General features: G+C 38.0%; 1 protein-coding gene across 7 annotated transcripts in view; it reads right to left on the reverse strand.

Moving 5' to 3' along the window:
- Positions 1-6,995: 6,995 nt before the first annotated feature.
- Positions 6,996-14,960, reverse strand: part of PPP4R3A (protein phosphatase 4 regulatory subunit 3A) — a 43,076-nt gene continuing 35,111 nt past the window's right edge. For all 7 annotated transcript variants that reach the window (XM_057413308.1, XM_057413307.1, XM_057413309.1 and 4 more), the window contains 5 exons: positions 14,376-14,545; positions 12,447-12,589; positions 9,698-9,888; positions 8,947-9,173; positions 6,996-7,394 (listed from right to left, as the gene is read on the reverse strand). In XM_057413308.1, the coding sequence (XP_057269291.1) occupies positions 7,281-7,394; positions 8,947-9,173; positions 9,698-9,888; positions 12,447-12,589; positions 14,376-14,545 (845 nt within the window). In that variant the 3' untranslated portion in view covers positions 6,996-7,280. The remainder of the gene's footprint in view (positions 7,395-8,946; positions 9,174-9,697; positions 9,889-12,446; positions 12,590-14,375; positions 14,546-14,960) is intronic.

The raw sequence follows: 14,960 nt of genomic DNA on the forward strand, positions 1-14,960 counted from the left end.
CAAGAAAGCTGAAGAGGGACTTTTTACAAGGGCTTGTAGTGATAGGACAAGGGGGAATGGCTTTAAGATGACAGAAGGTAGATTTAGATTAGACATTAGGAAGAAATTCTTCACTGTGAGACGCTGGCACAGGTTGCCTGGAGAAGTTATGGACATCCCATCCCTGGAAGTGTTCAAGGCTAGGCTGTACAGGGCTTTGAGCAACCTGGTCTACTGGAAGTACAGTCAAAAGAAATATTTGGAAAATAGTGCCCTTCAGAGAGAACAGATTACAAATGCAAGAATGCTTTCCCCCCTTTCACAACCTGGATGCGATTCGTTTGTAAGAGCACGCCTCTGCAGACCCCTGAAGTGAAGCAACAGTTGCTGGGAGTGAGGTAATTGAAAGGGGGAAGGGGGCACATCATGGAGCACAATGGTAAAGCCCAAACTTCTTATCCAGGAAATGCTCCTGGGGATGCTATTGAGTGCTGAATGCTCACGCGTTGTTCAACGTAACTGCCTGCGCTACAGACAATATTTAGTCTCTATAGCAGCAGCATAGCGGGAGCTGGAGATGCAGCCGCAGGAGCAGGGTCGGGGGTGGGGACGCGGCTGGGAACGGATTTGGGATGGAGTCGGGCCTCGGCGCGCGGGGCCTCGGCGCCCTCTGTCGGTCGCAGCCGGTGGTGCCGGCTGTTAGGGGAGGTGGGGTTACTCGGGTACCCTCTCGGCTCTGGTGCTGAAAGCAAAACAGCTTGGAAGAGTATTTTGTCTTGTCTTGAAAAGACTACCGCTGGCTGGCGTAGTGTGTAAAATATCGATAAACTCCTTCCAGTTGTATTGACAAGGGGGAATAGAAGCGCTGGGGGGGGTGGGTGTCTGCAGCCAGCCGCTAAAGAGTGAAGGGGTGAAGTGCTGTGGGAGACAGACACACTGAGAATTGCTGAGCAGTGGGCGAGTTGCTTAAGTCTCACGGCGGTCCACAGCTGCACGCTCCAAGCTGGCCACGCAAGAGCGCTGCGGGTCGGTAAAACCCCACTGACCTGCAGAGGCACAAGCCAGGCTTGCCGCGGAGCCTTGCCGATTTCGGTCTCAGGTACACAGTGAGGGCTGGGGGAGGCCGGACTGCCCGCCCGAGCCTAACATATGCCCTGGCTCTTAGACCCCAAACTGCCTAGGCTGGGTTCTTCCTCGGCAGTTCCATGCTGTACCTGTCAGCCCTAGGTGCGCTGACACCTTGCTGTTCTTTCCAGATGGGCACTTTTACTTACCTTGTGTTTCACCAAGGACATAGCTTGTGAAACATCACCACAGGTCAAGGTTTCATTTCTGGTGGTACCTGGAGCCACCACCTTCCCACAGCAGACAAAACAAAACAAATGCTTGTGAATAAAGGCCAGGTTGGATAGGGCCTTGAGCAAGGGAGGTGTCTGTTCATAGCAGGGGTTAGAACTAGATGATCTTAAGGTCCTTACCAACCCAAACCATTCTATAATTCAAGGAAGTTCAGATCCAGATTTGTGCATGCAATTGCATTGTAGTATTTAATTTTAATGTGATCCACAACTTTCTTTTTATACTATTTGCACTCAGTCAGCTTTTAACTAAAAGCACAGTTCTTACAGAAGCACCAGAACAACCACTTTAAACACATACAAAGGTATAAGCATCTAAAGACACAAGGATGTTTCATGCCTCCATTATCATCGTATTTCTAAAGCTCTCTTCACAGCCATGAAGCACTCGACTCTCAGCAACACAGACCACAGAAGGAAATTTCTAAGCTCAAGCGTTTCCAAATGTCCCTTTAGGCTGACTGTAAATGGCATGATTCACCTCCCTCAGACTGTCCCCTAGCAACGATTACAACTATCAACAAAGCTCCACCATTCATCTGCTGTCTGAAGTGTAAGTTGCTGAGGGATGGGAATAACAGAATTCTCAAGGTTACAATACAGGAGTTTAAACCCATGGTAATCAGGAAAGGCCTTTTTCTCCTCCTTTGCTTGAGACTGTCCTTAGGCAGCTTTCTTGTAAATATGATTCTACTGTTCATCAATCAACTTCTCATCTATGAAGCAAGTTTACTTTAAATAGACTCTGGAGCTGTAAACAATGGGTGCCAGGAAAAAAAAAAAGGTGGCAAGATCACTTTGCTCCTCACAATATCCGATTCTGAAATGCTGTCTTCAATACTGTTCATTTTGTTTGGACAAAGGTGGCAAAGAAACTGTGTTAGATAAATTTGAATGAAAATAAAAAGAAACAGAACTATATGTGCAACCAAAACACAAACAAAAACCCAGAAGTATTCGCTTACATTCCTTAGATGAATCTGAACGTGGGTGGGGATGCTGGTGATTTACAGTCTCTGTGGCTGGCATCTGAAACAGAATGTTGAGAGAAACTCCCACAAACCTAACATTAACCTGTGTGGGAGGGCAGGATGTTCACTGAAATTTAAGCCAGCTGCATAGGCTCCTGTAAGATTAACATAATACAGAATCTAAAACAGAAGGAGGGAGTTTAGGCAGAATGTTTCATAAACATCTGAGTCCATAGAAAATAAATATAGAGTCAAATACATGTGGCAAACACTAAATAATACTATGCAAAAGGGGAGAACAGGAAGGGGCAGCAGTGGTTTATGGCTCTGCATGAACTTGAAAGCAAGAGAGGAGTACCCACATCCCAGGCAAACACAGCAACGATGGCATAACCTCCTTGACTTAAAGCTTTGGAGAAGCAATGAATGCTGTAGCAGTGGAAGAATCCTCATAGGCCTGAAAGAGAACAAATCCATTTAAGTTAAACTCCTAAGCTAAAGAGGTGCTAGAAACAAAGGCTAAAGCAGTGAGTACAGAGTGTGGGAACTACATGTCCAGCAAATCGTGAAAGATGTCATATGAAGCAGCAGCAGAAAGGGGAAGGTGTCCTGTAGGTTTCAAATGCATGATAGGGCCTGGTCTGTTGAGGAGATGATTACTGAAGGACCACAATAATTGTGTAAAGGTTTGGGGATGTTATCCAAAAGCTTGCTTTCTCACCAAGGCACAGAACATTGCCCTGCACATTCCTCTGTTTCTCTTTGGCAGGAGAACTACACAATCAACATTAACTGAGATTCATGAGGTGTACTGAAGAATCAATAGAATTCACTCCTGTATGACAATCAAGACAGATTTGGGAAGAACTTTAAGAATTTGAGGAACTAATGAAATGAAAGACTCCAGTTTTGAGGGGTTGTGACAGAAGGCACAAAGGTAAGGTTGTCCATTGGTAGCCCCAAAGGGTTTAGATAGCTGTTTTACAAGAATATGGTAAAAATTGGTCATTGGTGGTTTATGTATTGTGTGCACTGACTTAACATGCTGAAACACAGAAGGTGGCTTTGATTCTAGTTGAATTATGTGGAAGATGAGAGACAGTTGATGTGAACAGAAACTTACTTTAAGTCACATGGGCTTGGCTCACTCTCTTCGAAGGAAGATTATTTTTCAGTTACAGATGGAGAGAATTGTTTTTGCATTGTAACATCACCAGTGTTTCACAGATGTGGTGACTGTAAAGTCACTGTAGAGGTGAGTTGGGTGAGCACATGCAGTCACTCATCAGGTCTTCTACTTTGACAGCTTATCTGGAATGGGTTTTGATTTCCTCAAGGCAGGGCAACTGCAATACTACTTACTCCAGCACAGACAGCACTGCTCCAGGACACCTCTGCAGCTGTAGAACAGCCAGTGAAGGTAATGCTAACCTTCTGTGGTGACTCTACAGGTGCCAGAAAACATAACTGAGCAAGGCAACCAGAGTAACTTGTGCTGGGTTGAAAGGTAGCCAATTCCTTCATGGAGCCACAGTAGCAGTATGACAACAGATTCTTACTCATTTCTGAAATTTGCAGAGATGTTAAAACACAGCCAAAACCCATCTGAACAGGTTCTTCCCTGTTTTGTTAAAGGATTGGGTCTACTTGACAATTCCACGAGAACATGACATCTCACCTGGGAGGGCTGTGAGAGATGGATGAATAGTCTGATCTTGTTTACCAAGTAAATATAGTACAGACAGGTAAATTTTAGAGGCAACTTCTGCTAGATATACCAGCTTTCAGATCCTCCCACCCTCATGACACAGGAGATCGTTTTTTTAGTGATATGCATTGTTACCTGAATGCAACTGCCCTCTGTGTGCACTGGAAAAAATTCTGAAAATACTCCAGATTAACCAGAATTACTGTCATTAGTGTGAGGGACCAGGTACTCCATATGCTTTTGTCTGGTATCCCCAGTGAAGCAAGGCTAAGGGCTGGGCAGTGTATATCAGAGTAACCAGCATCAAGTTTTTCAACCACTGAAGGATTATAGGGACCTGCACTGATGATTCCAGCACATTGTATCTTGCCTGTATGATTCTTAAGGGTTTACCCTGTAAACCATACTTGAAGATACAGTTAAAACACAATTAAGACAACTGAGCCATATTTAATACAATATCCACCCAGCTCTCTTGGGATGTGGACAAACTGTTTTAAAACTAAGAATAGAAAACCCCAGCAGCCCAGAGAAAGATCTAGAAAGAACACTGTTTGTAACATTTTTTCTACATCTTAACTCGTACCTTTTTTTTTTTTTTATCCATCACTTCTCACAATCCCACTATTTCTTTTTTTTTTCCCCTGAAATATATTTCGAGATTTCCATGAAAACAAAAGTCACTGGGAATAGCATACCCACCACTGTCCCCAACTCACCTACTTCCTGGCTACTTCCAACTCCCATCAAAGTGTAGATATGTCCTGTCTGGCCACACACATTAGGTACTTGGGAAGACAATGATCTGATTACAAGTCAAGACAGTATTAAAAGATGTGCAGCTTAGTACTTTACCAGTCCTTTAGAGCATCATAAAAATATAGGAAGTTCAAAACCAGACCTATTTCCATTATTATTTTGACCCAACCCAGGAACTTAAGGACAGCATTTCTTCTGTTAAACACCATACTTCAAGTACTGGAAATCCAAAATTACAGACTCCTACAAGTATCATGAAAGTATGTGAAAGATTAGAAGACCGCAACATCACACATTACAAAATCAAACACTCAATAGCCGAAGGAACACAGTAACACATTAACAAAAAATGTTCCTTCAACCACACCAGAAGAATGCCTTCCTGAAATATAGCTGGAGAACATAAAGATGACTAGATGGATGAATTTTGAAAGCTTTGTGCTCAGCAAAAGTTTGACAGTTTGGGAAGGATTTAAATCCAGGCTAATTAAGAAAACCTGCAAAATTTCAGACTTCTTTGTTGTGATGCCTGATCTGACGCCAAAGTTGCAAAAATCAGGTTTCAGGCAGATCGTTGAGACAGCATAGGGTTCTCCCACTGCAGCAGAAAATTGTAGTGACCAAGTGCTCATCTCTTGCCTTCTCTGTAAAATTTACTGCTGAGAACTGCCCTGTCACAGACATTTCAAACACACTGTAAAAACTCAACCTTGGAAAGTGATTTCAAATGAATGTCTTGAGGAAAAGATGGCTAATATTTCCCTAGTGCACACTCTTATTTAGATCTGAAATTACTAACATGTATTAATAATGTCCCAGTGCATAGGTATTGACTTATGTAGTTGGCACAGAATCTGCCATGCAAAACACTATTTTCAGAAACAAAGTACTAATCTACACTGGGGTGCAATCATGTATGATCCAGCCTCAGGTTTTAATTTCTCTCACTTCTATCTGTATGTGATACATGAATGCGTAACATCACAATTGTTGCAACATTGGTGCTTTGAATGTCCAAAAGGAATAAACTCCTGAAAGTACATCTAAGAAAGGCTTTCCTGTTTGCAAAGGAACTGAATAAACTCTCCTTCAAGCTATCTTCTGTAAGTGCAGTAAAGAGGCAGGATATAACATTTAGTTTCAAATGAATAACTATTTAGATTTTTGGAAAAAGGGGAAAAATGTCATCACTGAATGAGACCCAAAGTTTAACTGCTCTTTTTCAACTACTGGGATAAATTTCAAAAGATGGTATCCTTGTAAAGACTTTATTCTACAACCATCTTTGATTCACTAAAACTGGTATTCCAAAGGGAATCAGAGGTTTTAAAAAAATACCACTAGTGACATTTTTCTTTCAGCTTTCATTAATAATTTTTTATTTTTGTAAGTCAAATGAGTCAATATATTGGTATTCCTAAATCATCCATCTTGCATTTTGATGAGTTAGTTTACCACTGTTGTTCTGAGTTACGAAATTTCAAAGTCTCTTTGGAATACTAATTTCATATTTATAGGTTTAAATTTTTTTATTCCTATTTCCCTGAAATTTTTCTTGACAGTTGCTGATGTAAAATTTAATATAAAATATTTAGTCACAAAATAGTATTGCTTTTCTGCACATTGTGGTAAGATTTTTTTTTTCTCCCAATAAAAACTATACCATCTTCCATAAAATCCTAAACATTTTAAGAACTGTGATGCAGAACAAAATTACACAGGGTGAAACAGGTACCAGCACAACAGTGAGATTATATTACATCAAAAAATTTTAATGGTCCCAAATATATACTCAACAACTAAGCATACACTCAGGGGGGCAAAAAAAAAAAATCTGACACAAAAGTGACCACATCTAGAATTCCACTCAATCTTTAATCAAGAAGGGACAAACAAATCCCTCACCTCCAAAAAAAATTCTGCAGTTTAAAGGGCAAAGGGAACAGATTTAAAAAAAAAAAAAAAAAGAGGAAACTTTATATTCGGCCCTCCCCCATAGAGGTTTTTAAAACCTGTTGTAGCTTGAGTAAAATGTTCAGAATGTATGATTTCAAAGGCAGGTCTCTTTTATACAAAGAAACTGCTGGCATTCTTAACTAGTGAAGAATTAGGGCAAAAAAAATGCCTCTTCTTCAGAAGTCTCATACATGGTCCAAGCATATTCTGATTGTAGCAACTGACCAGCCAATCCGGAGTTCCACTAACAAAAGTCCTGCCCTGTTGGCTTTTTTGTTTTTGTTTTGTTTTCCATTTCCTTCCCTGAGAAAAGGGCAACATGTGGTCCAAGCTGGAGAGCTCAAAGGCGTAAGTCTTTCCCCTAAATGAAATATTTCCCCTCCTTCTGCTCCTTTGAATTGGCACTTGATTGGCAGAAATCCATTTGTATAGGTTGATCTGTGTCACACACAGTAGTTCACAAAAGATTGCTGCTTTGCTGTGGTTTTGTTTTTTTTTTTTGGATAAAAGATCCTTCCCCCAACTAGTAATGTTCTTCCGCAGTTGCCATTATGACGACTCAAGCTTTGCTTTCTTTGATAAAGGTAAAGTTTCCTCTTTATCTTCATCTTCATCATCCTCTTCATCATCATCAGGATAATCTACAAGCCCGACAAGGCCTCCCTACAAAGACAGACACAATTACTACAATTAAAATATTTGCACATATTCACATTTGCATTGGAAAATGATGTCTGCATGGAATATTACCATAAGTATACTGATTCAGGAAGTTTTGAATAAAATGAAGCAGAACAATAATAAACCCTTCAGGAAAAATTGTCTGAAAAATGCTTAAATGAAGAAATCCAAAATGGGCTTTCACCTATCCAACTGGATGGAATTATTTCCAGTTGAAATTTAAGGAAATCCAAAAATCTGCTTGGTTTTTCTAAATGCCACTGCAGCTCTATCTGTAAAGATTTAAACCTTTTTTTAGGGAGCACGTTTGAATGCAGCAACGAACAATCTGGAAGCACCTCAGAAACAAACAAAGAGTATCCTTCAATTTGAATTTCTGAATGACAATACTTTTAGAGCATAGTCTGTCCCAACAAAAACTAGTTTAAATGCATAGTAACTTAAACAATTTCTTTGTGTAATGTAACTGAATGAGGTGTATGAGTTACAGAATGTAAAAACTTGGCAGATGAAAATTAAAGCATATCCAGTAATATTAAAAAATGCCTTGTATTGCAAATAAACAGAAATTTTAAGAGCAGGTGTTATCAGCAGAAGGTAATCCAAATAAACTCTTAAGCTATGTTTGACTATAAGAAAGAAAAGGCCTAGAATACCATTTACCTTTACTACAAGTTAGGTGAACAGAGTTATTCCAAGGCTGCGTGAAAACTGAGATACAAACCTGGCCTTTCTTGTTATGAAAGTAAATTCTCATTACCTGAACTACACTGTACAAACACTACCTTATCTGTCCCCTGGTGCTGAGAAAACACCAATCACTCTGTCTCCTTGACTTAAATAAGTTTAAATAGAACTTTAGCAAAAAATACAATAAAATCCAACCAGTGTTCTAAAATATATAAAAAATGATGGTTTGGGATATTCATTGCAAGTTATAGTGACTCCTTTAAACAGGATTTCTTCTTCTACTTCAGTATGTTCCAACCCAAAACTATACGTTATTTCAAAAGATAAGAAAAGTCACACTAGGATATTAAAAATTGTTTACATTTTGGCAACAGAAACCACAGCTACATAATCCAATTTATTTCTTTCATATCTGCCAGTTGTATCGTTCTGAACAATATTAAAAATGGTAACAGCAGAAGTTCACAGTGGGGGTGGTGGGACATTGTGGAAGCTAACAAAAGTTGGCAATGTTTCCAAAGTATTTCTATATTTCTACCTGCCAAATACCCTGCGCAATTCAAAAAAAGTAAAGTGTTGTCTGTATTTCAACGTAAATATCACTGCAAACAGCAGCTAGTGCTATGGCTCATACTTTAAGAGTTTGGGCATTAAAAGAGCTGTTATTTCTTCTTTTTATATACATTCACATCTCCTTAAAAATGCTAAAAATCAGATAAAATGTACACACAAACGAGATAGTCCATTATCGCATAACCTGTCAGAATTCACTCAAACTTGGGAGATGATAAAGCAAATCCCTAGTCTGTAACAATTAATTCAATCTACGTCCATTCAGAATTACCTTAGTTGTGATAGCTGCCATCTGAGATGTGCTTTTAGAAACTGATCCTGGAGATCCAGGCGACCCTGGGGACCCAGGTGACCCTGGGGACCCAGGCAGATTACTTGCAGATGACTGGCTGGTAAGGTTAGATTTTGTACCACTGGAAAAGGAAAGCTTGAAACTTGGGCTCTGACGACCTGAAAGGTTAGTTTTCAGAAGAACTTCCTTTTCTTCACTCTCTTTTACTGGAGAGAAAAAAATAAACACAAAAAAGTGCAAAAGTAGAGCAGTATTATTTAGCAAAATAATTAATTACAAATCACTTTACTGTGTGGGAGAAGGCTTAGCACTTTATGTACTACTTGGTAAAGTGAGTAATCATAGACTTATTTTTCTCATACTACTATACTAGCTACCAGTCGTTGTCATTGGCCAGGAATGGACACTTTTATTCTGCCAATGAAATCACCTGAACATCTACATAGAAAATTTTGAATTATAAACCTGAATAAAACACAGGAAAACTTGACTATCAGCTAAGATTGCCTTTCAAATGCTTAAAGAAATCTGTAACAGTATTTTTGTATTATGTCTCTTTTAAAGACAACAAAACCTGTTTTGAAGGGGTGGTCCAACAACTTGGTGTCACAATTGCAAAATCTAAGAATTGCAGAATAAATATATGCAAAACCTTCAGTGCAGTAGGACTCCAGAATACAAGTTATAGCTTCTGCATGAGCCATATGGTATTACTCTTCTCATCACTTACATTTTTTCCTTTCCATGAATTTACTGATAGGGTCTATAATATCTTCATCATTTTTAGTTTTGTCAGAAGGGGGCACCACTGCCTCTCCATCTTCCATATCATCTTCATCAGTATTAAACCACATTTCCTCCTCATCCTCCAGGGTTCTTGCATCCCTTCTGTATCTATGGTTTCTCAAAATGGACCGCATGCTGCCGAACAGTAAGTTTAAAATTTCTGATTCAAAACCCAACTCATATTAATAATAAAACTCCTACTCAATATTTACAGTGACAGCTTACAGATACTAGTATTAGAGAACAATAAAAATACCAGCAAATCAATCTGTAATGTATTTGTATTTTCAATGCAAAAATCATTAAAAACATTATTTATAAAGAATCAAATAAAGTACGATTCTGCTCATAGCACATTCAGACTACTCTGTCCAAAACTGTGTTGCACTCAGTCTTGGATTAACAGTTTACACAGGTAAATAAAAAGCTGCAAACCAAAGAGTCTGGAAACTATAGGTTTTTAATTTTTTTTCTTCTTGAAAATACTTTATAACTCATCAGTATCTAGGGTCCAATGTGTTTAAGAAAAAAAGGAAAAAAAAACCAGCACACAACCTCCTCCTCTGCCAGTCTAACTTGAATATAAATCCAGTTTAAACCAGATACACTAAAAAGACAGCTATCTCTTCCTGCCACATCCACTTCTTACAACTTTTGGTCACTATCAGCATTTTCCATTCTTCACAGCCCTGGATACAAAGTGCTACCTGTCCCTCCCCATTTGATCTATTATCAGTGTTGATCTATCTCAGCTCCACCTTCCTTTTGCTCTCACAGAAGCAGTATTACGGCCTTGGAGAAGAGGGACAGTGATGTGCACCCTGAAGAACACAGAATCATTGCCAGATGTTGATTCTAACAGTCAATTTTCAACAAAAGCCTGAGACCTTTGACAAATTTCCTGTAGTGCTTCTTCAAAATTTACTGGCCACAATGTAAGTCTGAGATTGAATGTTTATCATTAAGTCTCTGTTACTGGAATTAAAATTTTAATAATACAATCTAGGTTTATTCTGTTCATGGAAAAAATCTTGCAGTACTGACTGCAGGAAAAAGCCAGAAGGGAAAAATCAGGAAATTACAAGGTATCAAAAGAGAACGCTAAACGTACTTTTAAAAATAAATCTAATTCTGAATAACCTGCTTGCCAAAATGATCATCTGGATGTATACATACTGCATGATTTGACACTGCATTTAAATTCAAGTTCTGTTAATAGTGAAAAACTACACTTAAGTGGCACTCTTACAAACACTTTTGTGGCCCACATCAACAAAATTTTTGGCCTCCTCCCTTACTGAGCTATTCTTTACTAGAGTATGTGAACAGATTCTTGCTATCTTTGCATTTTATTATTTCTGGGTTTTCACTCCAGAAATTATGTGGACTGTGACACGGCTTGTGCAGCCACTAAACAAGATGTGTAGGAAGAAGGCAAAAACTGGGCTGGTTGAGCTACAAAGCTCTTGAAGCTATAATTTTCTGTTGGACAAACTCATGCAAACTCATACAACTATACACAAATCACTTAGCTCAACTTAAGCCAAGCTAAGACTAATGTTTTACTTCCTAAACTGGATGGAAATTACTGAAGGACGTAGTTGGGTGTCCCTTCCAACACGTGCATTAATGTAACCATTATACTGAATTTAACAGGTAAGTGATAAGCTTAGCTGACAGAAGACAAAATAACAATGTCTCAGGTGTAAAACACTAGTACTCAAAATTGCAGATCTAATGCATACCCTTTAATGTGCCCAACCTGTGATTATACTCTGATTTTAATTGTGCAGTACGTCTCACATTTAAATGCTGGTTAAGAAATCTTGTGGCAGGAAATAACTCAGAAGTCTGAAATTTCAAGATGTCCTTGTATGACTGATCAGGATTACTTTTGTAATGTGTTTTCAAACTAGTTCAAGACAACAAGAACAGGTCTTGCTAACAATTCTGAAGATTAACTCATCTAATTCATGCAAACAGTCCGTTTTGTTTTAATGAAATGACATACAAAAGTAGTATCATTTGCCAAAAACAAATGGGAGTAAAAAGTCTTAAACTTCCTATTTTTATACACCCTAACCTTTTAAACTTTGGTAACTGCTGTGTACTAAGGAAGGGAACTTCTGCTCTGGCAAACAGAAGTGATTCAAGTGTTGCATCAGATTGGTTTTTACTCCATCAGCAAATCTAACAGTGATAAAAAAAGCATCCTCTGAGAATTTCTTTGTATATTCTATTTCTCAGTCATTTTGGTAGAGCTTGAAATAGCTACTCCCACAGCTACCTAAAACAAAAGAAAATATGATGTGAATTTTTTGAGGAAAAATCCACTGAATGATAATTCAGAACTGAACAATCTTTCACATTAAACAATGGAAATTAATTATTTAAGCAAATGAATTCCCAATACCTGATAGGCTTCCAGCCTCATTGCAATGGTGTACATTAAGTTTAGGATATGAAAACTTAGCATTATTCCTGAGGGTCCAGCAGCTAATGTTAGCTGAAAGCTGATCCAAGAGTTTGAAGCAACACATCTGGGAATCACACTTTTAATCAGGTGAATTCAACAATGCGCAAGATGCAAGCAGGAGTCTAAATTATTTAATTTCCTATTATTGCAGAACAACTGACCAATATTAAAGAGTTATAACACTAATATACTAATAAGAGTATTTAGTGCATTTTACCTGTCAAGTTTTGGATTATCTTGTCTTTCCCTTTGTTGCTCAAATCGTAGTTTCAGTCCTTTGAATGTCTGCACATAGTCTACATCTTCCAGTGCCTTCCAGTAATTTTCAATTACATGAGCCGTTAACGATTTTATATCTTCCTATAGGAATGAACAACCATAAAGTGACTTATTTAAATTCAAATTACTTTATTTAATAAAATATAAAAAGTAACTGAAATGAGAGATGATTTTAGACATTACAAAGGAAGTAGCACATTAACTAGCTTATGCAAAAATGAGTACAAGTGTAGTTAAAAATCTAGAGCTTCAAATACCTGATCAGCTAACAGGCATAATAGCAGCAATTTTCTAGCAGTACCTCCTTCCAAACTCATGAACAGAACCTAAAACCCCAATAGAAAATTATACCAAAACCAACTCTAAAAGGTCTTTACCACTGTAACTTGTAAATATTTTTAGAATTATATCAGTCACTGATATCTGTTGTCATAATTCAATTAAAAATATACTTATGAGATACATATGTAGTATTCATATTATTTCTTTCCTCACTGCAAATAAATGATGTAAAATAATTATTCGATGTATTTGTTTAGGATGAGAACAAGGAAGGTATTTTTCATCAGGAAATAGCATGAAGTTTCTCCTCTGTGGCCATACGGTGCTGGCCAAGGTTCTTTACAAAACCCTCCCAATGGTTCTGTTATTTCGGTTTAGGGTTGTGGCTGCCCAAAGCCACTCTAGGCAGCTGAAACTAGCACAGGTCTGCATACTGCAGCAGGGAAACTGCTCCTAGGCATTGTTTGGCTTTCTTAGCACAGCACAGCCCTGGAATACACCTCAGAATAAACACCTTAATTACCAGCTAATAAGGACAAGCAAAGAAACATGAATCTTAATACACTGATTGTTTTTCTTTTTGGTTAGGCGCTCAAAGGTCTCTTCTTATGAATGGTTATACATTAGTAACAATAAAAGCACACTTTTTAAAAATTTGCTCTCCTTATAAAAAAAATGAATTAAAAAAAATATTACAAAATTTACAGATACCAAGAACTATTTTGGAAATGTGACCTGGGGATCTATGTGAAAAGGGAGATAACAAAATAAAAGACAATTTATTTCCTCATAGCATGAACTACAGAATCAGCACCAAATCTCACGGAGTACTGAAAGACCACAGCACAGAAGTCAGGACCATCCATATGGATTAACTTTTTTCACTGCTACAAAACTCTTCCATGATGATCAGGTCATCTCAGTCCTGAATCACCCTGAGTCTCAGCTCCAAGAGAAAAGAGGTCATTAGCACAAAAGATTTCAAGAGGTGACCAAGCCTCCTGTTTTCCTCACCCACTTACTCCTCCATGACTGACTGCACCCTAGCTTAGCCCTGCTTACCACATTTAGGGTCTGTACAGCACCTTGCCAGAATCTGGATGCAGACAACAGTGAGGAAAAAGTACTGTGCTGACAGCCAAACTGGCATGAATATTTTAGCAGACTCCCCACTGAAAGAACTTGGCAGCACTCTACTAATATAATCAAAAAAGACTGGTATTTTTTCCATATGTCTCCATATTTAGTTGAGTTGATGTTATAGAGCACAGCTAAATTGGATGGTTTTGTAGCAGTAGTTTTAAATTACATTCCTGTGATAACAGGCCCATCCAATCTGCATGATTTGCACACCTGCGAATACACACTATTGAGTGAATTTAACTATCAAGTCACAGTACTGTTTGAACATAAGAAAGTACATGTACAAATATGTAACAGTGATACAAAAGAAAGCTGATTTAAATACAGTATCATACAGTCCCATTATGATAGCATAATTTAGGGTACAAGTAAAAAGAAAAGTCATCTTGAATGACAAGATTAAACAATATAGTAATTGTCTTCATCATGTAACAGCACTCACCACTCTGATAAATTCAAACATCTCTATTATGGCAGAGTTCATCAGATTATAACGGGAACCATTATTTAGAAATGCTTTGACCACAGGTTCAAATAAAAAACTTTTCATTATGTAACGGTTGTAGAATTCATCCTTTAGCCCAATTATCTTTCTTTTGAAACGAAGGGCACCTGAAACAGAAGTGGTACCAAAATATTTTTTAAATTGAAAAAAAAAACCTAGAAATTATTCAGCATTACTCAGGACAATATGCAACCTCAGTTCTTACACAGCATTAAATTACTAGAACCAGGTAATACATTCAGTTATTCTCTGCTTCTCAACAGTCTTGACTATACTGCTGAGGATTACTTATCTATTTTATCATAAAGAAACCCTTCATCATAATTGCAGGAGTGAAGCCACCTCTGTTCACTGAAGAAGTATTATACTACTGTTTAATTATTCTAATGTAAAGGTGTATTTTTGCCTTTTTAAATTACTTATGACAAAGGCAAAATATTTTCTCAGAAGAATTAGAACATTTGCTTATTAAATTGCCATTTATTTAATTTACTTATTGTAAAAGTTCAATTACATTTAATT

This window comes from Pezoporus wallicus, unplaced genomic scaffold (assembly GCF_028554395.1).
Source record: "Pezoporus wallicus isolate ANWC-B61680 ecotype Strahan unplaced genomic scaffold, APGP_CSIRO_Pwel_v1 contig_3017, whole genome shotgun sequence".
Taxonomy (NCBI): domain Eukaryota; kingdom Metazoa; phylum Chordata; class Aves; order Psittaciformes; family Psittacidae; genus Pezoporus; species Pezoporus wallicus.